Here is a 23,175-nt window from a genome sequence, read left to right as displayed (position 1 = left end):
CCCTGCTATGTGGAACAGCTTTGCCAGGACAGGGAGAAGACAGATGCCAGCTGCTGGGCTCTTTGGGGAGCTTTAATAGATTTTATCACCTGGCCATGCCACAGGTGCTACCCATCCACTGCCACCAAATGTCAGGAGTGACACCCAAGGCACTGAAAACCCATCTGGAGGGAAATGCTGTAGGGTCAACATGATGGACGGGCAGGCAAAGCCCTGGTGCTGTGTCTGGTACACAGCAGTCTGTCACAGTGGCTCCTGGTTTTGGTTAAAACGGAACACAGCTCGTGTTTCAAAAAACAGGCTGCAGCAACACTTTGCCTGTCTGGCCACGCGCTCCCAGGAAAAGGCAGATGCCATCGGTGCCTGATTTGGAAGGGTCCGCCTCAAAATTCACAATTTCACCCCTTGGTTTTAAAGTCTTGTGAGAAATCCCTCTCTGTGGGACCTACAACATCTATGGAGGAGGTTGTTTTTAATACATTTCTGGCCAGAAGTACTATACTGCAATATCCAAATGATACATGGATCTGGAGAGGAAAGCCTAATGAGAGCAGGTGTTTACGCATCCCCCCAAACAGATGTATTTAGATTATCCTGCTGCCATTAAGGCATCTACCAAATCATTGTGAAATGCAGCTGCTGCAAAACGGTGTGTGATGCCACTGCACCTGGGAGGATAGGTGCAGGGCTGCCCGCATGCCCATCTCCAGGGAAGGAAATTAGTTCTATCCACTGAGCAGCAGCAGGGTTGCAGCACAGCTCTCCCAATCAGAAGGTGAGGGCAGAAATCACTGCCAGGGAACAGCAGTCCTTTTTTATCTCTCTGCTGGATTCACAAGGCATCATGTCCGTCACAGTGCTCCTCACTTTGCGTGTCCTGGAGGGGCAGGAGATGAAAGATGTGCCGATACCATCCCTGCTCCCTCGCACAGCAGCCTTTGGCAGGTTAACCTCCCGGAACCTCCCATGCAAAGCAAGTTCACTTCAAATTAAGGCTGGGGTGGCTATTTTTGTTCCCTTCTTTGCCAGATGGGCCAGGATTCAGCAATGTGGCGGCCAGGCTTCCTGGGTGCTGGGAGCAGGGCTGATGAGGATGAGAATGGAGCTGCAAGTGCTGCAGCTGGCCAGCGTTAGCCTAATGCCCCTGCCAGTTTTTTGTGGCTCGGGATGAGTCCCTGTGCTTCTCCCGGAAGGTGCTTGCCAGTGGGCAAGAAGCACTTCAGCTTTCCCTGCAGGCTCAGGCAAGAGGTGCTGGGAGAGAGGTGCCGGGGAGTCAGAGCTTTTATCAGCATCACTGAGTGCTTGGCTGGTTAACGCAGAGGGATGCTGATGGCAGTTTTCCGGCCTTCCCAGGGGAAAGGAGAGAGGCATGCTCTTCCCTGTATTAGCTTCAGTTCAGATACAGAAAAGGCAGAAAGAAAGGCAGAAAGCCTTGGTTTTGCTGTGTCTCTGTACAGCCCCAGCATTTGGGAGGCACCTCCTGTAGTTCCCACATGGACTCTCATCTCTGGCCCCAAGGGCAAAATTTACTGGAAAGAAAGCCAGAGGGGTGGGTAGGCAGATGCACATTTAACCTGCAGTGATGGGGAGCTTTCTGCGCAAAGTTCTGCAGGAAAATGGGAAAGGATTGAAGTAAGAGCAAGTGGTTGGACAAGGAGGGTGAGAGCAAGGCTGCAATTCCTGGAAAGGTGGCCTTGAGCTAGCTGCTCGTTTGTGATTGTAGCATCATGGGGACAATACTGGTGTCGTGGAAGGTCTGAACTGCTGGAGAAGAAATGTAAGCGCAATTGTGAGAAGAGAGCTTTGTGGCTGAAAAGCACAAAACACCTTGAGACAGTGGTGATTGTGGCTCCCCTCTGGTGACCAAGGGGCAGAAGGTGCCAAGATCTTGTTTGCATTAAACTTCAGCCCTCCTTGCCTGTGCCAGCTTGGGAGACTTTCTAGCTGACTTTACCTCAGGGTGGTTGAGCGGAGCTTTGTGCCCGGTGGCCCTGGCTTGCAGTGGCAGCAGCCTCACACTCGCTAGGGTGTTTGCTTATGCATGCAAATTTACACTAGCCAAACTTGGTTTTGAATAAGGAAGTTTCTTTTTTGAAAGGAAAATCCTGTGGGATTTAAAATCCTGGAATCCCACAGGATGTAAATAAAAGAGGATAAGGTCCTGTGGGATTTGGTAGATGTCTGGCTAAGGTAAGGCAGTAACAAACTACCCAATTGCTGCTCTTTTCTGCTGAGGTTTTTGTGCCACTTTCAACATCACCTAAATATCCTGGTCCTGCGATGAGTGACATGGCTAGGATGTACTGCTGAAATCTATTTCATTTTCTCCCTCCAAGAACTGTCTGGAATTTTTTTATTATTATTTTGCATTTGGATTCAATTTGGACTGAATTGCAATGGAGATTTAATTTGGTAGGGTTCTTTTTATTTCAGCTTTGCGGATCTATTGAATAAGCAGGAGAAATGTCTACCAATCTACAGAAAAGGCAGTGGAGTTTGGGAGATTTTCAGTTCAACCTTCTTTGTGCTGGTCCCGAGAGGCAAAAGCTCTGCAGCTTCACAGGCTGTGCTGCCTAACACGTTGCAGGTGACATTTCTGCAGGCAAAGAATCAAGAAAGCTGACAGCTGAGTTTTGTTGATGGATCGTATTATAGGCTTGCTCCTGGATCATAAACTTCTGCTCCAAACCCTCTGACCAGAATCCAAGCTGATAATACGTCAGGAATAAATATGCTCTCACCTGTTAGTGGGAGCGATTTTTTGGAGATGCTTGGCACTCTGAGGAATGGGAAAATGAGTTGCTGCTGGTCTTATGGGAACATACTGTTTTCTAATACACTAGATACTGGTGCTCTTGATGTAATTTCTCCTCCCGTTTTGTGCTGCTCGTAATTCAAAATAATAATTCCTGTCTATCAGCAATCATACTGGGAATCATTTTGTTATGTTCCCATGTTGCCATCTGGGGAGACAGTGTTCAGTGAGATTCAACTGTTTTTAATGTGCTTTGACAAGAAAGGTTATTTGAAAAATAACCTTCACTTTGAACTGCAGATAGCTTCAGATACACATGTAGGAGTGGCTGACATGTTACTCATTCTCATGCAAAAACCAGCACTTTAGACTACAGGGACAGGCTAAAAGATAGCTGCTAAAGGCTCCTGGGACTCTAAACTGCTGCCTGAATCCAAAATGATGTGCTTCCTCTGCACTCCAGAAGTCTCATTTTGGCTGTCACCCCTGCAGCCGCCACATAACTGTTTCCTCTGTCTCTGGAGAACTTCCCCCAGCAACCCACATCCCCTGACTGTCCCCCTGCGCTCATGCTCCCACAAAAGTGCTTCCAGATGGGGCCGAGATGGCTTTTCTGGCTCCAGGGAAGACTTCTGAACCAGGTTATTCTTAATTTTCTTTTTCATTAAAGAATTCTGATTTCTATATTCTCATCAGAAGGGAAGACTTAACTGCCCCAAGACCACAATTCTCTGTACATGGTCACTCCTTCCACTGCACAAACCCCTCTCTCCAGTTGCTTCAGATAAAAGCCTGCACTGGCAGACTTGACAGATAAATATAATAGCCTTTCAGAAGGAAAAAATGTAGATTTACAAAATGGAAGGTCGGGATTTATGCCAAACCTGGCAGAAATAGGAAAAGGTATATTGGGGAAATGTAGTAATTGAAATAAGTTTGGCGCAAGCATTTAAAGGCTCAGGTTTTAAGAAATGGCCTCTTGCATCTGCTAGAGTATGACTGTGAGTTGTCAGGGAATTCCAGCTGGTTTATGGGAAAGCTCTGAGAAAAGGCATTGGCCTTCACAGGCCCAAGATAACGGTACAATCCCTAAATGCTGGAATGAAAAAAGGTGAAGGAGAAAAGTTCAGCTATGCTTCATAAATATTTCTCTAAGCCATTTCTGATTCCTAGTCTGTCCCATGGTCTCTTGTCTGGGAGGATGTCTCTGGGTTGGGGTTGAGGACCATGACTCTGCTTTCTTGATGCTGCTTCAAGTGCTATTTCGATAAGGAATCATTTTACATAGCAAAAGAGAGGTCCACAATGCATCAGAGTGAAGGAGCTCTCAGTCAGTGTGCTGTCCATTGCTCCTTGAATTCCTAAAGGCTGTTTCTCTCCACAAAAGCTGACAAGTTGGGGGCTTCCCCCATCACCATCTGTTGTAGTGTAGCACCATAGGTGTGAGAAAGTCAGGGATTAACCCCAAGCAACCTGTTTGCACACCAGCAGTTTTGTAGTCTCAAACTGCTTGGCCTTTCATCCCTGCAAAATGCTGCCTAAAACTTGCCTTGGTTACTGTCATCTCAATAGGCTGCAGTGTCAGTCACCTATTTTTGGCCATCTGTCAAAACATGCCAGGATAATTTTCTTCTCAGGAGCTGGTACAATGCTGATTTTTGGGTTTAGTATGAGAATAATGTTGATAGCTCACTTATGTTTTTAGTTGTTGCTAGGTAATGTTGAAACTAAGTGAAGGACTTTTCAGTTGTTCAGGCCTTGCCAGCAAGAAGGCTGGAGTGGCACAAGAATTGGGAAGGGACACGGCCAGGACAGCTGACCTGAACTAGCCAAAGGGGTATTCCATATCATAGAACATCATGCTCGGTATATAAACTGGGGGTGGTGGTGATTGGGTGGCTGATTTGTGCTCAGGGACTGGCTGGGCATCAGTCAGCAGGTGGTGAGCAATTGGGGTTTTTTTCTTTTGGATTTTATTCCTTTCCCCTCTTTCTCCTTTTCATTACAATTGTTGTTGTTATTATTATTATCATTATTATATTTCATCTTTTTTCAATTATTAAACTTAGAAACTTATATATAAAATATATAAACCTCAACCCATGAGGTTTAGCTTTTTCCTGATTATCTTCCCCACCCCACCAGGGGAGGGGGGTAGTAGAGTGAGTGGCTGTGTGGTGCTTAGTTGCTAGATGTGGTTACACCACACCACCATCTTAACTGAATCACAACTGTAGGCAATGTGTCACACCATGTCAGCAAGTAGGTGTGAGCCATTAGGATGTTTATGAGATAACAGATTTGGGGATGGACTAAAAACGTTAAGGTCTGTTTCACAGAGCTGTGGCGGTGTTATGGGCAGTCATGCCCCGCTAAAATGAGATCAGAATCTCTTTTAAGAAGAGGAAGAAGGGTTCTGGGTTAATCATTGAGAAAGCCAGAAGCTGAAAATGTAACACCCTCTCATGGTGCTGGGCTGGCTCCTCCATGATTTAACCCCAGCTCCAAAGTCCAGGTTGTCACTGAGGGCTGTGACCACCATGGACATGAAGTCCTGCAGGTAGGTTATGCTTCAGGAGGTGGAAGAGCTTACTCTGTCCAAGAAAAAAAAGTTAAGATTAGGACCAGTCTAGGTAAGAAACTTTCAAAAAACAAACAAAATCAGTGTGGAGGCTTTGGCTTTGTTTTTGTGTGGTGTGGTTTTTGTTTGGTTTTTTTTTTTTCCTAGACCTGCAGGTGAAAGCTGGCTTTCTAATCTGATTTTGAACCTTGCTCTGGTGTTTTGTTCTCTGGTTTTAGCAGTGCCCAGAGGAAGCAGCAGCTAAATTCCAGGTCAATGCAGCCTCTGATTGATATCAGCAGCCAAATATGTACACTGATTTTAATCAGAGGCTTTCGTGATTGTTATAAAGTATACAAGTATACATAAAGTATACATCTCAGCTGCTGGGACATCATCATGAGGTGCAGCCCATGGGGCTGTTTTGCTCTTCTCTTAGCATGTTTCTTCTTCAGTGCTCTGCTTACAAATTGTCTGCAGTAATGCACAATTATCGACTCTAATGGGAAGCCTGTTGTTACTGCAAAAACACTTGAGACCCCTGTTTCGTACGACTTTAATAAAGCAGTGTGTGGAAACAAGCTCTGGTATTGCCATCATGACCACAATGAAATTCAGCGATCTGCTCTTCTTCCAAATGGCTTGCAGCAGATGCGAGTTGAAGTGTGCAGGAGGCAAAGCATTACACGTTGCAATGATCTCATGTGCCTCACATCAGTGATATTTACTTTTTCTTGGCTACGTGGATATGAACTAGCAGCTGTAATACTGCAAGCAGCATTGCCATAGCTACTGTCACACAACATCCTCTTCCTTCTGATTCTCCAAAGCCAGTTTCAGGTCTGGTGTTACAGGTCAGTCTCTAATGATTTCAGTTGAAAAGTGGAATGCTCTTGTTTAAGAGAGGGAGGGGAGAAAGCCAACACAGACTATACCCAAAGACACAAACAAGGTGGTGGAAAGCAAAGACAATTAGTGAGCACATTTTCTGCCATACCAGAGATATGTCCTCCTTGCTCACTGGCTTCCTTCACTGTTTAAGCACTGCAAATTGTGCGAGACCACATTGTTTTTATCTTTGTACTTGAAATCAAAACCTTTACCTAAAAAGAGTCTTAAAAACCAGATATATCCTTAACCTGCCCCTCTTTTAAGACCTATGCTTGTGTGGCTTTGTCCATTAAAGTCTACAGTCTTGCTTTTCTGTAGGCAAAGTGTGTGATCACAGCTGTCCTAGTTTGCTGAGCACTTGAGCACAAATGCAGAACTAGCATCTCTTCGGAAAGCACAGATTCTGGGGCCAAAACATACGCAGCAGGGACTTATATATTTTTCAGCAGACAGAATGTGTCTGGATGTAAAGCTAGCATTTTTAAAGTAAGAGCATAGAAAAGCTGTGTTTTGAGAACCCATGAGGGAACTAGGATAATGGCTGATCCTCTTTGGTCCCGACAATACAAGAACTTCCACAATTGCTCATTAAGGCAGAAGATGATTAACAAAAAGCAGACTTCTTCTTCCTCATCCTGAGAAGGCAGACATACATGTGAAATAAAAGCATGAGAAAAAGACCAAGAAGGACACACGAAAATACTCTTTAAATGGTGGCATAGTTTAAATGCAAGATGTTTCATCCTCTTTCTAGCTTTAACAGCAGTGACAGTTGGGTAATGGAAAATGGTTGGGTAATTGCCTGAAATCCAACTCAGAAGAAACCTCGTTTTGTTTGCTGCACCAGGTGATGTCTGCAGCTGCTCAAATTCTTGCTTTGTGAAACATGAAATACTTTCCAGGTTGCACATACAATGATGGAAAAATGAAATAGTCCATCACATTTGCATCAACCGAGAATAGGTTCTACCTATTAAGAGATTTTCAACCAGTCATTAGTGGTTTTAAGTAATAATATAGAGGTATAGATATAACATTATGAAATTACTTTACAAACTGCTGTTGCCAGCAGTTATGTCCTTAGGAGCTGAACCTTTGAGACTCTCATGCCTTCAGCAGCACCTTTTGAAGTATTTTGTTTTGATGCCTCAAACATGAGGTGTAGTGCCTGATTTTTGGGTATCCACCAAGAAAGTCTTTACTGAAGCAGTTTGAATTTACCCCCTGATCAGCTGGTACTTGTGAAAACCAAGGTTCTCTGTAAGTGAACAGTATTTCTCCAGACCCTGGTCTACTCACTCTAGGGTGACTGAAAGATCAGCCTCAGGAGAAGCTTACACTATGCTTCTCAAGTGATATAAGGAAGTGAGAGAATGAGAAAAACATCTTGTCAAACACAAAGCAAAAGAATGAATAAACATGAGTTAAGAAAACACGGCAGTGGGAAGAGTGCACGTGCACTATGCATCCCTTATGATACATATTTTGTGTTTATATAACACGTTCACTCCGTTTTTCCCAGACTAGATGCTGTGTGGGTAGAGAGAGATCACAGTAAAAACAGAAGACTTGTTTCCAGTAAACAGCACTGCTGTCTCTGCCTAGACTTACAACACCACTGTCTGAAGAAAAAGAATAAATGGGTCATGGGTTTAGATTAATCTGATTGTTTCAAAAACTTTTCTTCATGCCGTTGTAGACAGAAATTGTTAAGTAGTTGCAGAATGTAACCGAACATTGGATGCTGAATTTCACTCATCGCTAATAACAGCAACTGGCAGAGGGTGCAAGGAGGCTTGACACAGCTACAGCCTGTGTCGGGCAATATTGGCTCAGCTTTAATTAGCCTTTAGAGGAGGCAGCAGTTTCTTGACAGGTCCTTTATGAATTGGCTCATAAAAGCATTTTATTAATCCCAGCACAGGTCACAGTGACCAGATATTAACTGAACTGCTGTATTGAAGAAATAGGAAGGACAGCTGGCAATACCTGAAGATACAATAGGTGCATATTTCTTGACTTTTTGAAGGTGAAGCAGTATCATTCCAGTGAACATTTAGGATGCAGTGAATATTTCAATAGCTGTCTGCCAAATTTTCCTTGTGCCTGGTCTCTACCATTGCTTTATCAACCCTTCCAACCTGGATGCTGTTCTAATGGCTTAGTTTTGGTTCCTTTACTTACTGGAACCTACCGAATGGATCAATTTATTAAGTTTATATACATAGTTAAGTTTTACAGGTCCTGGGTCTGATCAAACCTAATTGTGAAAGAGTTCCTAAAGATTCAACTGGTCACATTATCCCAGTTATGGTATCCTGATTTACTCTCTATTATTAAATGCACTTTCATGATAGGTTTTCTACACTTGTTTCATCTGACTGACTGCTGCTCCCACTAATCTGGTGCTGGAATATACAGAATAAGTTAATTAATTTAAGCAGGGGCTAATGCAAAACCTACACCTAGCCTGGTGTTTAAACTCACTTTCTAAAATCACCCTGACAATCGTTGGGTTTTTTTGCCTCTTGTGACATTGCTATTTGTCACACCTTCCTTGTGACTCAGTGTAATGAATATTGTGGCTGAATCAAGCCGTGTTTCCACAGCCCAGCAAGTGGATGGCAGAAGATGACATTGGTGCCAGGGGAAGGCTGTGCTCTGGGCCGGGGTTTGGCCCTTCCTGCTGGGAGGGGGCTCATTTTCCTCAGGCACTGCGAGAGCCCCCGGGCAGGAGGCACGGGGCCAGGGCCCAGCTGTGGCTGACAGACCCCCACAGCCACTCCCCGCCAGCCGCTGTGCTCAAAATGGCGCCGCCCTGCTGGCAGCGAACAACTTCCCCGGCTCTCGGCCCCCCCCCCCCCCCCCGCCAACTCTCGCGAGAACCTGGCATCTGCCTCCCCTCAACTCTCGCGAGAGCTGCCGCTGAAGGGCGGGCGCCTTACGGCGGCTTCTGCCCCGCCCCCGGCGCTGCCTACTTCCGGCGCCGCCGCTGAGGGAGGGAGGAGCTGCGCCGCCGCCCGCTGCCCCGGGCCAGCCCCGGGGATGGTGTTGGCCGCGGGAGCCGGGCCCTGACGCCGCGCTCAGGTAAGCGCGGGCCGCCCCCCCTCTCCGGGCTGGGGCTAGCCCCCTCAGCGCAGGCATGGGCCCTCCCGCCCTGCCTCAGGCCCGGCCCCTTCCCTCCCCCACCTGGTGCCCCCACATCTCCCGGGGCGGGCCTGGCCCCCAGGCCCCGGGGCCCTGGCGACGTCGGGGGTGGGTACAGCCCGCTGGGCCACCGGGACCACTCCTGCGGCCCAGCAGGGCCGTGCCCCCTGCGCAGGGGCCCAGCGATCTCCCCTGCGCAGGGGCTTGCCGGTAGCGGCGGCGGCGCGGAGCAGGGCGGCCCCCCGCTGCCTCTGCTCCCGAAGGAGCTTCGGGAAATCTTGGGGCTTTCTTGCCCTTTCCTATAAATAAGCACAGTAGCTCTCCCTCCGCTGTCTCCCCGGTGTCGTGTAGTGGGAGAGCCTTACTTTCCCGTGCGGTTAGCAAGTTTTGGGTGCTTCCTTGCTGTGCTCCACTGATGAAATTTGCGGTATAGCTCAAGCGAATCATCTCTTTTCCACACTGGTCACACTTCTCTTTGGTTTCCTGCTTTTGTAGGACAAGCAGTGGGGCAACAGCTATGAAGGTACTCGGGCATTTAATTCCCATTGAAGTTGATTTCATTTAGAGTTGGCACCTAAAAAGTAGTGTGTAGTGTGTTTTTGGTTTTGTGTGGGTTTTGGTTTTTTTTTTTGGGGGGGGGGGAGTTGCTTGCAGTTTACTGTTTTTCTTTTGCGTTTATTTTTTTATCCTTTAAGGCGTTGTGTTACTATGTCCTAGACTTTGCTACTCCCTCCTTCCCGTTTTTTTTTTTTTAGCTTTGTATTTTTCTTGTAAACTAGCGGTTGTCTTTCTCTTCTCCAAGACAAAAAGGACGGGTTTGTGTGCTTAATCTTTTTTTCTCTGCGGTAGTGGGAGGAAAAAAAACCCTGCTGTTTGTTTTGCTGTTCGTTTCAGTTGAGCAAGTAGGACTTACAGTTGCCCTGAATTTTTCTTTTTCTTTTTTTTTTAAATAGGCATCCTGAAGCTTACATACATTCCTGTCAACTTCAGAGAACTTGACCTTCACACAGACCTTACCAGTTTAATACAGCTAGATACTATTGCGAAAAACATGTTTTCTGTTTTTTTTTTTTTTTTTAAAAAAAACCTTGTTACTTATCTATTACCTTCTTCTCAACATCCGAGTGTCAAGTCAGTTGTTTCATTTTGTCCTTTTTGCCCCTTTACTTCATTTTGGTGTTGGCTTGATGTTTGGTCTAAGTCTGTCAGCTTTCTTACAACTTTGGGAAAGCATTAGGGCTGTCTTTTACAGATGTAGTCAGTAGATTGGCAGGCCCAGAGGCTTTATCTCCTGTTTTCTCTGGGGCAAGAACAAATGAACAAGTGAAGAAACTGCTGTTGCAATGGACCTGTTAAACTTTGCTTCAGGGCTTGCTTACAAGAAGGAAAGAAACATCTAGACACATAGAGGTGGAGCTGACAAAGATACATTTTTTTTAACTATGTCTTGTTATTTAATGGTGTGATTGTGTTAATCTCAATGTTTACAGGACTTTATAATTTGCCTTATGAATATCTCAGCTGATTCTCCATTTTATCTCTGAGAGCTGATGTTACCTGAGCATCCTTTTTGTCTCAGTAACTGCTGCATCATGCCTGTCTGGTCTTCTATGGAAGCTAGTTCTTGTAAAGACTATATTCTGACTCTTTATACGGGGTTTTTGCCTTTATTTTGTTGAATCATATGACTAAAGAATTAACATTTCTCCTACCATTTTAGTGATGGTGGGGCCTAAGGTGTATGGATCTTGTCAGCATTATGTCGGTTTTGGACAAACTATTAAGAAGAATGAGTTGCCTTCAGCTAGGAGTAGTGTCAAAATTTATTAAGCCATGACAGACAGAATGTTTTGGTTTTATTGTCATTTATTCATCAGTGCAGTTATCCTCTAGTGGAGGACTGACACAGCAAAAAAAATTCCTCATTTCAATTATCTAGTCTCTCTATGTAACTTTCTCCACTGTTGCTTTGTACTGTGAAGAGTTCTGTTGTGCAGCTGCATAGATAATGGCACTATTTGCCATTGAAATACATTTCCTTTCCTGTGTTCTGGTAGCTGACTCAAAGCTCACTTCCTAGTGTTACGAGAATTGTTCCAGTAACCCCTCCGCTCCTCTTTTTTCTTTTTTTTTGTGTGTGGCGGTGGGGACAGCCAAAGAGGAGCTCTGAGTATTGTCACGTGAAATATGATGAGAATGGTCCTAGCAGGTTGTCTGGCAGGGATTGTTTCACAGCAATTTTTCCAAAGGAGTGATGTCAAGAGTGGTATACTGTAGGAGGTGGTGCAGTGAAACTGGATTGTAAACAGTGATGAAAGTCTGACCTTTCTCCAGCAAAACTGAACTTCCTCTTGGCCTAATGTACTGTAACTCTCTCAGTATTCACATCTGAAACTCGCATTCTTCGAGTACTCTAGGCCATCCTCTCCTTTAATTGCAGTTATGTTAACTGTATACATCATAGTCTTTGTTTTACTGTAAGAACGTGATAGTTGTTGAACAAGGAATTAACTGTAACCTGTTTTTATGCTTCCCCCCTCTCACTCCTTAGTGCTTTAGTTTTAGTAATTGACTTTGTCTAATTTGTGTTCTAGATTGAAGACAGCAGTAATGCTAACTCTGGCAAGCAAGTTGAAGCGGGATGATGGTGTCAGAGGACCCCGTGCATCCAATCCAGCTTCTGATTCAACTCGGAGGGTGTCTGTTCGAGATAAATTACTTGTTAAAGGTGAAAGGAACTTAATTTAAATACTTTTGGATTTACAGTTTGCAGGTGTGTTGCCAGTAAACAAAACTAAATTGCATATAAAATAATTTCCAGAAGTATTTTTAAAATTGCTTGTGACCTACCTCAGGCATACAAGTCCAATAGCTCCTTGCCTGTAGGGCACTTATTTTTATTGAATTATGTGGAGCGTAAAAAGCCTTCTCCTTGCTCTGCTGAAAAATTAATCCCTCATTGTGAACTGTCTCATCAATTAAAACATTATGATAAAAAAAAATGGTCGTATAAGTGTCACTAAATATATAGGAGGAGAATATCATATTTGACTTGTTGAGAGGATACTTTTTGAGCAAAAACAACTGCATGTGACTGGAGAGGAAGTCCTAAAAGTAACATCAGTGTTCCAGTGGTCTTTCATGGTATAGATCAGGGGCAATACACTTTAAAAAGCTTAAAAAAGCAATGCAAATAGATACTTTTTTGTAGGCCTGGAGTCACTGGAAGTTGAATATGAAGTAGTGAATAAAAAACAATGTTGATTTTTGTAGGTACAATATGGTCTGTTTTAGGAAGGCTACTGTAGTTTGTAACTAGCTGGCCCACCATTAGCTGGTAAAAAAACCCTAAACTTTTTTACTGTTGCAGTTCTGGGTAAACAAGATGGTGTTTGAGACAAACTGTTTTATAGTAAAGTTGGGGACAGCTCTTTCTTGTTGTTCGCTTTTTCTGGAGAATAAATAATCATATTTAAAAATCCATAGGTGCTGATACTTGGCAGCTGCTATAGGCTTAAACTCAGGTTTACTCCCTCTGATAATTGTTTAATGTGTCAATGCTCGAGCTGGGCACCTTGATCTAGTGACAATGAATATGTTGTTTAGGTTGATGTTTCTGCTAAAAATGATCAATAGCAAATATATTACTCTGACAGCGTACCCATCAACTACTAGGATTCATGCCAAAGGAAACTTCCATTTCCTGGTCTTGTTTCAGAATTACTTGAGACTGACACTGGTATATTTGCCTGAATGATACTGCCTAATTCTAGCATTACATACGGCTTTTTCAAATTAGGGTACGCTCTGCCATGTAGCTGTACTGGAGCAACATTTCACTGCAAATACTGCTGCCTCAGTGCACTGGGAAGTGTCTTAACTAGACTGTAGGAATATTATATTCACAATTCTCTCTCTAGATTTTTCTAAGGACAGGGAATTCTAATACATTTTAAACTCTGGTGTGATAACTCCCGCAAAGAGCTTGCTTTAGATTTCCAGTTTGGAAACCCGCAGTTAACTCCAGTTCTGAGGGGGAAAGATGTCAGGCAGGAGGAGTAAGCTCTTTAACCAGGCTAAGCTACAAAGCCAAATTACTAAATATATATATATAATCTGAGATTTTCACTAACCTACAGGTGTGGACATGAGAGCAAAATAGCAGTGTAATATAAGTACACTTCAATTACAATGCCTGGTACAGTGTGAGGTGCCATAAGAAATTTTACTGTACACTTAGAGCAACCATGATTTTCACTTCTGAGGCAAAAACCTTACCTAAGTCTGCTAGGGGAAAAAAGAGTGTAAGCCATGGAAAATTAGCATTGACATTGTTATTCCTGTGGCTACCATTAGCAAGCCAGCACAAAGTATTGAACGGTTGAGTGCCAAACCGACAAACCTTAAAAGCGTGTCACTGCTGGCATCCTTCTGACAAGTGTGAGTGCTAGATCGTGATTTGATTGTGTGTGGAAGTTGTATCACGTGGCCCTCACACAAGAGTTGTAGGAACAACTGTCAGTCTGCTTAAAATTTTCTGGACTGAAATGGGAACTGACAGAAGCAGCAGATCAGTTCAGTATAACTCCACTGAAAGTGAGAGGTAAATGTAGTAAGCAGTGTGGAAAAGACTTGTTGGGGGTGTTCTCTTTTAAGCTACTCCTTAAGCTACGTGTAGACCATTCAATTACAAAAGTTTCTAGAACTTGCTCCAACTCTTTTAGATCAGCTGCAGCAGCCTCTGCAATGTTGAGAGCCTGAGTTGAAGATGGACTGCTGATGCTGATAGTGTTTTTAGGTGATGTATAGATCTGCAGGAATGTGTTTGATAGCGAGTGAAGAGCTGCCTGCTAAAGGTGTGCATACAGCAGTGATGCTATTGCACCAGCGCTGGTCCAGATGCCTTTTATTGCTTGATTGTATGGAACTGTAATAGCCTGGTATGTGTTCAACTTCAGTCTGTTGTATTAGATTTTAAACAAAGTTGGTGAGAGCCTATAAGAATAATTGTAATTAGAAGTTGTTACTAATGTTTTTTAGGCTGGAGTTATCAAATGAACAGATGGCAGTTGCTGAATGGGTGAAAGGCTCAATTGGGTTAATCTCCTGGCAACTGTGAATTAAAAAAATAATCTGTCCTACAAAAAAAAATAAATTGCTGGCCATCAGTAAGGAGGGAGGAGGAGATGAAAAAAGGCTTGGCATTTTCTGTCCTTGTTTGGCCCAGCAGCTGTGCTGAGGTTAGTGCTGGTTCAGTTGTGCCTCTTAACGGTGTTAGTACTAGTGGTTTTATTCTACTGTATAAAGCCTCCGAGCTGAAAGAACAAGGGACTGTGGTCACGTACGTCAGAAAGCTCAGTGATAGCTATGCTTTTTCCATAGCTTACATGGATCCTTTTTGGCCTCAAATAAGTCTATAGCTTTTGAGTCAATAGGAAAACAGCAGGCAACTGGTCTGTGCAGTGTCCTCCACAGCAGCTTACACATGTGATGGGCTGTCCTGGAAGCTTAGCTGAGGGTCGTTTTTGGCACAGCACCCTAAGTCCCACCTGGCCCCAGGAGCTGGCAATAGTGTATGAACAAGGTCAGATAACTGTTTGCCTGCTAGAGCGGTGATGATGGTGATGATGTGCTGGAGAGATAGTCTCCTCTTCCTGATCCATGGTAAATTGGTGATAGTCTAATAAATTATGCAGACAGGTGTCTGACAGCTTTACTAGAGATACCATCCAGACCCAGACAGTGTCTGGTTTTTATCTGGAGGTAAATTAAAGACAGCCGTGTTTGTGTTGATAGAGAATCCAGTCCAGGAAGGCATTATAGAATCCCTTTGAAGGTTGTGTTGTCACACTGATAACCCTGCAGTCTTCAAATGTATTGTGTACGTTGTCTGGTAAATAGATCGATGCCATTTTGATTATGGGGTAGATGGCCGTGACCCCAGCCACTGATAAGTGTCGGTGGCGATGCTTACAAACTTTGAAAATTTGGCATAGACTAATTATGTATGTCTGCTAACTAATGCTGCCTTAAAATAGGAAAAATAAGTGAAAATTTAGGTATGATGTCAGCTATTTGCACCATATAGATGAGGAGAAAATTCACAATTGGCATTTATTAATATTTTTTAATAATTTATTAATAAATACTTTTATTAAAACTAGGCATGAGCTGTCAGCAGAGTGTTGTCAGGTGTTGTCCTTTGCTTTAGTGATGCCTGCAGGTTAAACAGGCTTTTTTCCACTTCTGTAAAAAGCTATTCTTAAAATATTGGTGCACTTTGTTATTTTTTTCTAAGTTGTTCCTTTGATTGCTTACATGTCTGGTATTGTTATACATTCAGGTATCAATCATGGTGCAGGACAGTGTTTTGTTGGGTTATTTCATGGGCATGCTATGAAAGGAAAAATCTTTGTCCCTAAAGTTTTATGTGGGGAAGTAATTCTGAGACAGCTGGATGTTCTTTTCCAGCTGTTTTTCCTCTGAAGTGTTAAAAGCATGGCTGCTAAACAGGATTTGGTAGCAGTCTGTCCCATGCTGATATCTCAGCAACTAATGGAGCACATTGGGAAGCTTAGTAGGGCACATGTTCCTCACCCCAGATATGTGGTGCTGGTTCTGATCTGAAACACTGGGAAGTCACAGGAAAACATCTACCACTTTGAAATCACTCAGGGTGTGGGAGTGCGAGGACTAGTAATTTAGGCTGCCAGCTTTTGGAGAAAGGCTTTCTAGCCAAGAAAGGGTGGACTGAAGAGAGACTAAGAAGTGACTAACATGTTTCAAGGCAAATCAGATGGAGGAAATATGAACAATTGGAGAAGGTAGAAAGCAAATACTGATGTGAGGAGGAGGAGCAGACAGAAATGGTGTTTGAAGAGGTTCTGCTGCCTCTCTGGCTGCAAGAGAGGCTTGATAAAGTACAGCTTTGTTAAAAGTTCGGTGTGACTTAGTCTTGCATCTCTGTTTTTCATGGGATTCTCAATATAGGTTCAGTTGGAGAGTAAGGCCCTAATTCTGTAGGCCTAGTATGTAAATTAAAATAGAGCAAGCAGTACACTTGCTTTAGGAGCTTCGAATTTGCTCTGTGCTGCAGAGGCAATTTTTGATGCTAAATTCATCTTGAAGGGGGAGCTTCGTTAAGAGTAAGGGCTGCATGACTGCTCCTGCTGGGTGCTCCATGCTGTGCAGTGCTGAACTTGAAAGGCAGATCCTTTCTGAAGATTTGAAAGGGGCTGAAGAGAAGCTAAATTAGTATTTAAGATTAATATTGTATAATGAACGTGACTACTAAATTGAATTAAATATAGAAACATTCCAGGATACCAGGAGCAGTGATGTATATGCTTATTGATCACAAAGATTGCCCTCAAACTGCTTTTTTGTAGTGCACCTAAACACCATCATTTAGATTTATATTACCAGAGCTGCTTTGTTTGATTATGACAGCTTGAAATAACTTAGTATCTAAGAAAATGAGTTAGCATGGTTTATTCCTTAATTTTCTTCAACATTTGTGGCTTTTACAAACAGATTTACGTAACTGGAAAATGTTGCAGGTGTGCATTTGTATGAACTTGAGAGAATAGAAGTGAGAAATTGATTATGAAAGTGAGGTGTATGTGCACTGAAAATAAAAATGAGGAGGATCCATATATTTGCTTTCTTCGAGCCTTCAAGTACAGTAGTATCTCTTCCCCATAACAGGTGAGGAAAGTTGAGAGGGGATAAAATTTTTTTTCTTTTGAGAATTAAAAAAAATCCTTTTCCTTCATTAACACTCTAGAGATTACATGAGGCATTGTTTTGAAAATGCTGCATTAACTTCTGCACGTTGCACTTGAATTACAAAAGTATTTCCTTTTCAGTGATGCTTCTTAGCCTGTGCCCGCGCCCTGCCCTGCCCCTATCCCCCAGTGAAATTCTTTATTTTGGAAGAAGACAGTGGAAAATTGCTTGGTGAATGAGTGATTTATTAAAGAGGAAACTAGTAGTTTACACTAAAATGCTTGCAGGGTAATTGTGATAGATATGGTAAAGCTAAAAAGATACAATGCAAATTGAAGCTGATTTGAAAAATTAATACTGAGCTTTTTTCTAGAACTTCACTAACAAAGGGAAGCCTGGTTCAATGCATTGCTGTGCTGCTTATGCCTTTGACTTTCAGCATACCTGAAGTATGGAGTGGTATGTTGCAGAGTTGGAGATTTCCAACCACAGAGGCTTTTTCTAGTTTTTTGAGGTCAGGATAATAAGTTTTGTAATAGTGTGTAGAAGCTGAAGCATGTGATTTGATAGTATTTTGTTTAAAATAAACATTTGGAAGTGGAAGGAAAATATACATCTCTGTTGAAAACCTGGCAGTATTAGGTGGCAAACAGATTATACTGCTAGAATTAATAGTTAGAAAATGGAATTTTTGTCAGTATCAAGGTACTGATCTTCATCTCTAGCAGTCTTAAAGATGTACATTAAAGAGGAACCTAAACAGGAGAGGGGGCTTTTTGGACAAAACCGGGGAGAAGTAAGTGTTGCTGTGGATGAGAATGTTCCTTTTAATTGAGGAAATAATGCTTTCATGTTGTGTACTTAAACAAAACTCCAGTGGGAACCATATGGCCTGACTCTTTGTGACAGGGCTACTAAACAAAGCACTTAGATACTCTGACTTGTTGAGGTGGGGTTGGGGGAAGGGGAGGGAGCAGAACAACATGATTATAGTCTGTTCATTTCTGACTGTAACATTCACGTGGGTCTGTCGTAAGCCATATGCCTGTATGCATGTCAGGAGTGCGTGTTCCTATTTGTCCTGAGAATTGTCATGGGTAGGGAGAGTTACTGTTCCTGAAATTATTTAGAAATAGCTCTGGTTGCTTGTGTTGGGCTTAGCTTTTCCCTCTTCTGTAAAGTTCCTAAGCTGTTTCTGAGATATCATCAGTTTGCATTCAGCTCTTCCAAAGTCTGTGGTAGGTTTACATTTAACTCTTGCCTTTTTAACTCTTTTTATGGTTTAAAATAGCATTGGGAACTGTTGAAGTGCATACTGGGTCAAGGGCAGGACTCTGCAAATATGCCTGCTACTTGGATGTGCTCTTGCAGCAGATCACATAAGGTTTCAGGAGCACCAAACTGGCTGGTTGGGAGCTGGTCTGGGTCTGGACTTCATTGCATCTGAGTTTGGTGGCTTTTTTTTTTTTTTCCCCCTGCAGAAGCTCTGGTATGTCTGCACTTACAGCCTTTCAGACCTACCCAGAGTGGCTTTTCAGAGTGGGTGCAGGACCTTGCAGTGCTCCTGCATTTGCTGCTACTTGACAAATAAGCTCTCTTGACTGCCAGAGGAATTCAGATGCTCTGCACTTTCTGTACCTTTGCTAAGCCAGCACTGAGTGGGCATTGACAAGCACCACTTTTCCGTGGAAGTTTTGGAGTGCCTTCACATAGTATTTCCTGAACCTTGGGTTATCTGGTTGTCTGTCTTGTCATCTTAAGGAATGATGAGGTACCTGACTGAATTGAGATGCAGGTGCTCATTATCCACAAAAAATTACGAAAAGCATTCAAATGGAATTTTCTTTACTGTTCAGCTGTAGTTACAGTCGTTTGAAGGAGAAGGTCGGAAAGATTGTGTGATTAAGTTTGCTTGCTCTTTAGTGAGGCTTTTGGAAGTTTAGTGCATTGGAGCTCTGACTGTTGCTTCTACATTTTGCTTATTTACAAACCTGTTAAACCATGCTAGTAAGTTGGCAGACTGAACAAGGGGCATTTTCTTAATGGAGAATATTCTTGTCAGTGGCATTGCTTTATGTCAAAAATACATAACTTAAAATATCAGAATCAGAATCTAATGGAGCTTGAATGGTGTGGTCAAAATGTTTACTTTCTGAGCAGCAAAATACAAAAATTATGTCAATGTCAAAGACTGTCACTACCAAAGAGTCACAGAATTTGAAAAACTCACAAACACCCTCGCTTTGGCCTATTAAATATGTTACTGTTAATCACCAGTGTGTATATGGCACAGTTAACAGTAACATCTGTTTCCTTACTTGATGTTACTTTAAAAGTTTAAATTGAAGCAGGTCTTTACCTGCTTTGTTTTATCTTTATAAAGTTGTTTCATTCCTAGTTCCAGTGATTTGTTGCAAAGTTGATTAGAAACCTTATTTTGGGGGAACTTGTCTTTGTTCAAAGCTTTTGTGTGGATTAGTTATCATAGCCTTCCCGCATGTTTGCACATCTTCAAAGAAAGAGCACACTGTTCTGTACTCATGGGTGTGAGAGCCTTCGTTTTCATGTTTTCACAAGAAAACCCGCTCATTCTTGTGCCAAGACAAAGGCAAACATAGAAGCGTGAATGCATTACAGGAATTTTTTCATACTTGAGAGGAACTGGTTATCAGTAAACTCTCTGCTGAGCGTTGCAGGAAGCAGAAGTGAGGCCCCAGCTCAGCAGAGCTACTGCAGCCCAGTGATTGCTGGGCTTGAACATTCTCTGTCCTTTGGTGTCTTGCTTTTCCCTGGTGCCCTTTTCTCAGAATTGTAGCAAATGGGAGGCAGGATTTGTTAAGCCAAAAAACCCAGAAGCACAGAAAGTAGTAAGGAAAGTAGTCAACACCTTAAAATAAGAGCCAGGTCCTAAACTCCACTTTCTAGTGAAAATTGATAGTGCCTCCCACTATGAAAGGCTGGTGAGTTCGAAGAGCAAAGAATAGGGGAACACTCTTTACAATGTGTTTGTATAGCTTCAGTAGTTGGTTATGTCTGGTCTCTTTTTTTTTTTTTAAGCAGAAAGGGAAAGTAAAAGTTCTTGATTATAGCTGAGATTACATTTTTGCTATATTATAAAGACAGTCTTTGAAAACTTTTAGCAGAAGTATGCCACCAGTGTCGTGTGTCTTTCAGTGTACAACTTCGGTTAAATCAGCTGTAGCTGCTTGATGCTGCAGAGTGTGGGATTTTAAAAACTGCAGTTGTGAACTTCTTAATAAGCATGAAACACAGTACTTCTGTTCTGCTGGGTTTTTTTTTTTTTGTCTTGGTATAGTAGGCTGCAGATGCAGGGATACCAGGGCTGTGCCAAGCAGGTGGGAGTCAAATAAGCATTGCGCTTGTTGCAGAAACGAGCCAGTTTGGGTAAGCATGGATTCAAGGAAAGTTCTGTGAAATTAGTGAGCTCTTAATTGTGATGAGATCAGCTTGAATTCTGTGCCAAGAAATCTCTCCCCATATCTCAAACTGAATTACAGTTTTCTTTAGGCATATGTTTTTGAGAGTTGGTGTTGAAATCTTACACATCGTTGTTAGCCCAAAGAAATGGGCTGTGTATCTGCAGACCAGAAAGTGAAGTGAGAAATTGAGTGGAAAGGAAAAAAAAAGACTACAGGAAAGGCAAAAATATATTTGATTAGGTTTCCTAGAACTTCAGAAGTAAAGGGTGGCAGTATATTGATAGACCTCATTGATATACAGGTAGTTAAAAGTAAGACTTCAATAATACACACAAAAGAGGGAGAAAGCAGGGGACCTTCCAGAGAAGGTAGCATGGCAGAGAAAGGCCTTAGGAATAAGCTCCTTCCTAGGAGCTATGCAACTGAATCTGGCTACTTCCTTTCTTTTTATGAATAACTTCTAAGTTTTATGCATGGGAAAGATAACAACATTTTAATTGGACAAGAGTGTGTATCTATAGTAAACTGTGCTCACAGGGGAAATGCCCAACAGAGACAGGAGCAAAAATCTTAACATTCCTGAGTTTGTTCAACTGTGCGGAAGTTTGGGTGGGGGGAGTTGTGCAATGGATGTACTTTTTATTGCTGACCAGTGCACGTTGCTGTCCAGATGCTTGAAGTGAAGGTTTGTCTTTCTCTGTTTTTGCATTGCTTTTAATCCTGGTTTCTGCAGGCAGAACTTTATCTAGTATGACAATGCCCTTGAATTAGAGATGCAGTAGCTGTTCTCAAATATATGCTACATGATATCAGGCTTGGAGGCTTCCCTACAAAAGCATTGTGTAACCTGAAGCAGCCTGTGGCTGATGGTGGAAGAGCATTAGCTGTTGGATGCTGGAGAGTGGTGACACTTATGCACATTGTGAACCTCCTGTGCTTGTTTTCTTTGTCAGGCTGGCACCTTAATTCTTGAGGTTTTCTGCTTTCGTGTTTTCCAGGCTGTGGAGTTCTGGCCTTCTATATTTTAGTGCCTTATGTAGACAAATTTGGAGGTTTGGATAATGCCAGCGCTCTGTGTGTTGGAAGCCCTGGCACTTTAGTTTTGGCAGAGCTGAACCACCTTCCCATCACAGCAGGATATGTTTATGCTGTCTGTAGGGCAGATGAGTGTTTTTAGTAATGAATTGTGTAGCTTTTTAAAGAGAAACTTTACAGTAACCCCTGTGCAGCTTAATTTATATTTTAAAGTAAAATTTGATTTACAGGGCGGTTTAAATTAGATCTGCCAATTTGGACTTAAAGAATGGCTTTATGCTTGCATAAATAACAATTCTGGTTTTTTTCTCTTTCAACAGAGGTTGCAGAACTTGAAGCTAATTTACCTTGTAAGTATAGCATTTAATGGCATGCATTTTAAGGGGAAAGGGGACCATTGAACTGAATGTTTTGACTGAAGTATCATACTATTTTAGACTGAAGCAAATGATACTAGTTTACACTAGAGAAAGCTGTGCAAAACTTCTACTCGGGCTTGAACAGGTTTTCTTTGTTGCTCCCTCTTATGGGATTGCAGAGAGGTGGACCTGTATTAGTGTCCTTTGGAAGCAGTATTGATCATTTGGCTCCAGAATTTGATTGCTGGTGGAGTGGGAGTGTCCCTTTTACAAAACACCCAAAAGGTACCTAGGACTGAAGAGTACATTTACTGCCTCACTCCTGTTGTTACTCCATTCTCTCATTTTCAAAATAGGAGATTATGATTAAGGGGCAGAGCAAATAGCTCTGTTCTCAGGAAACACATGAAGTTAACCTAGTGCTTTTTCACTTCACATGCAAGCTGTAACCTGGTGTGTTTAACAGTGAAAATTCTAATGAGAACTAGTTTTTTAAAAAAGTGATCCATATTCCTTAAAAAGCAAGATAATGTGGTTTTAGCCCTGGAATCCTACTTGTAATGTATGTTATGCTAAAAGCTGAAAATATTAATGGCTACTTTAAAACAGGTTTTGAAGAGCACAGGGTAAATGGCTCATTGCTTCTAAAGCTGAGGATAGATAGCTAAAAGTGAAATGTTTTCTGTTCCTTAGCTTTAGAAAGCTTAGTTCTGTAATGGGCAGCAAAACAAAAGCCCTTCTATAAAGGGGAGTAAAGTTCCTGCTGCTCTGTATTTGTTGTTAAAGGTGGGTGTTGACAGTGAAGCTGAGTTGTTGCTGAGCTCACTGTCCCTTCAAGCATTGACTAGGGCAGCACCATTCTGCTATGAGTTCTTGGAATACAGGCAAGCACAACAAATTATTGCCTAGTAAGATCGGAGGTACATTCAGAACTTATCGCTTGCTCTACATAACTTCCCGTGGTGCACGTTCCTGTTTCAGAGTAATCAAAGACATTTTCCCTGCAGGGAAAGAGGCATGAGCTGCTTGCAGCAGGCTGGGAGTGTACATGCAGGCTTCTACCGTGCTGTGCATTCAAACTGTCTTGTCCATATGCTTATCTTGCAAAGAAAGCAGTGAATATTTTCTTTGATTATGCTGGCAGGTAGCTCGTGATGTTTCTAGTTTTTTTTCCCCATCTAAGGGAAGCTTTGACTGTATTTTGTCTCCAGGTTAAACTTCTGACTGCTGCTTGTGATGAGCATCTTCTATTTACTAATG

At 42.6% G+C, this 23,175-nt stretch overlaps 1 protein-coding gene across 13 annotated transcripts in view; it reads left to right on the top strand.

Annotated features, from left to right (window-relative positions):
• Positions 1 to 5,287: 5,287 nt before the first annotated feature.
• Positions 5,288 to 23,175, top strand: part of UBE2F (ubiquitin conjugating enzyme E2 F (putative)) — a 90,596-nt gene continuing 72,708 nt past the window's right edge. Inside the window, exons 1-4 of one of the 13 annotated variants that reach the window (XM_055811929.1) lie at positions 5,295 to 5,388; positions 8,126 to 8,210; positions 11,948 to 12,081; positions 21,877 to 21,906. In XM_055811929.1, coding sequence (XP_055667904.1) covers positions 11,964 to 12,081; positions 21,877 to 21,906 — 148 coding nt within the window. In that variant the 5' untranslated portion in view covers positions 5,295 to 5,388; positions 8,126 to 8,210; positions 11,948 to 11,963. Of the gene's footprint in view, positions 5,389 to 8,125; positions 8,211 to 9,158; positions 9,294 to 9,660; positions 9,877 to 10,594; positions 10,764 to 11,947; positions 12,082 to 21,876; positions 21,907 to 23,175 lie in introns of those variants that run through there. The other 12 variants (XM_055811930.1, XM_055811932.1, XM_027796700.2 and 9 more) reach the window with 12 other exon arrangements.

Source organism: Falco peregrinus, chromosome 8, assembly GCF_023634155.1.
Source record: "Falco peregrinus isolate bFalPer1 chromosome 8, bFalPer1.pri, whole genome shotgun sequence".
Lineage (NCBI taxonomy): Eukaryota > Metazoa > Chordata > Aves > Falconiformes > Falconidae > Falco > Falco peregrinus.
Note: the sequence above shows the minus strand (reverse complement) of the source record. Positions and strands in the feature narration are given on the sequence as shown.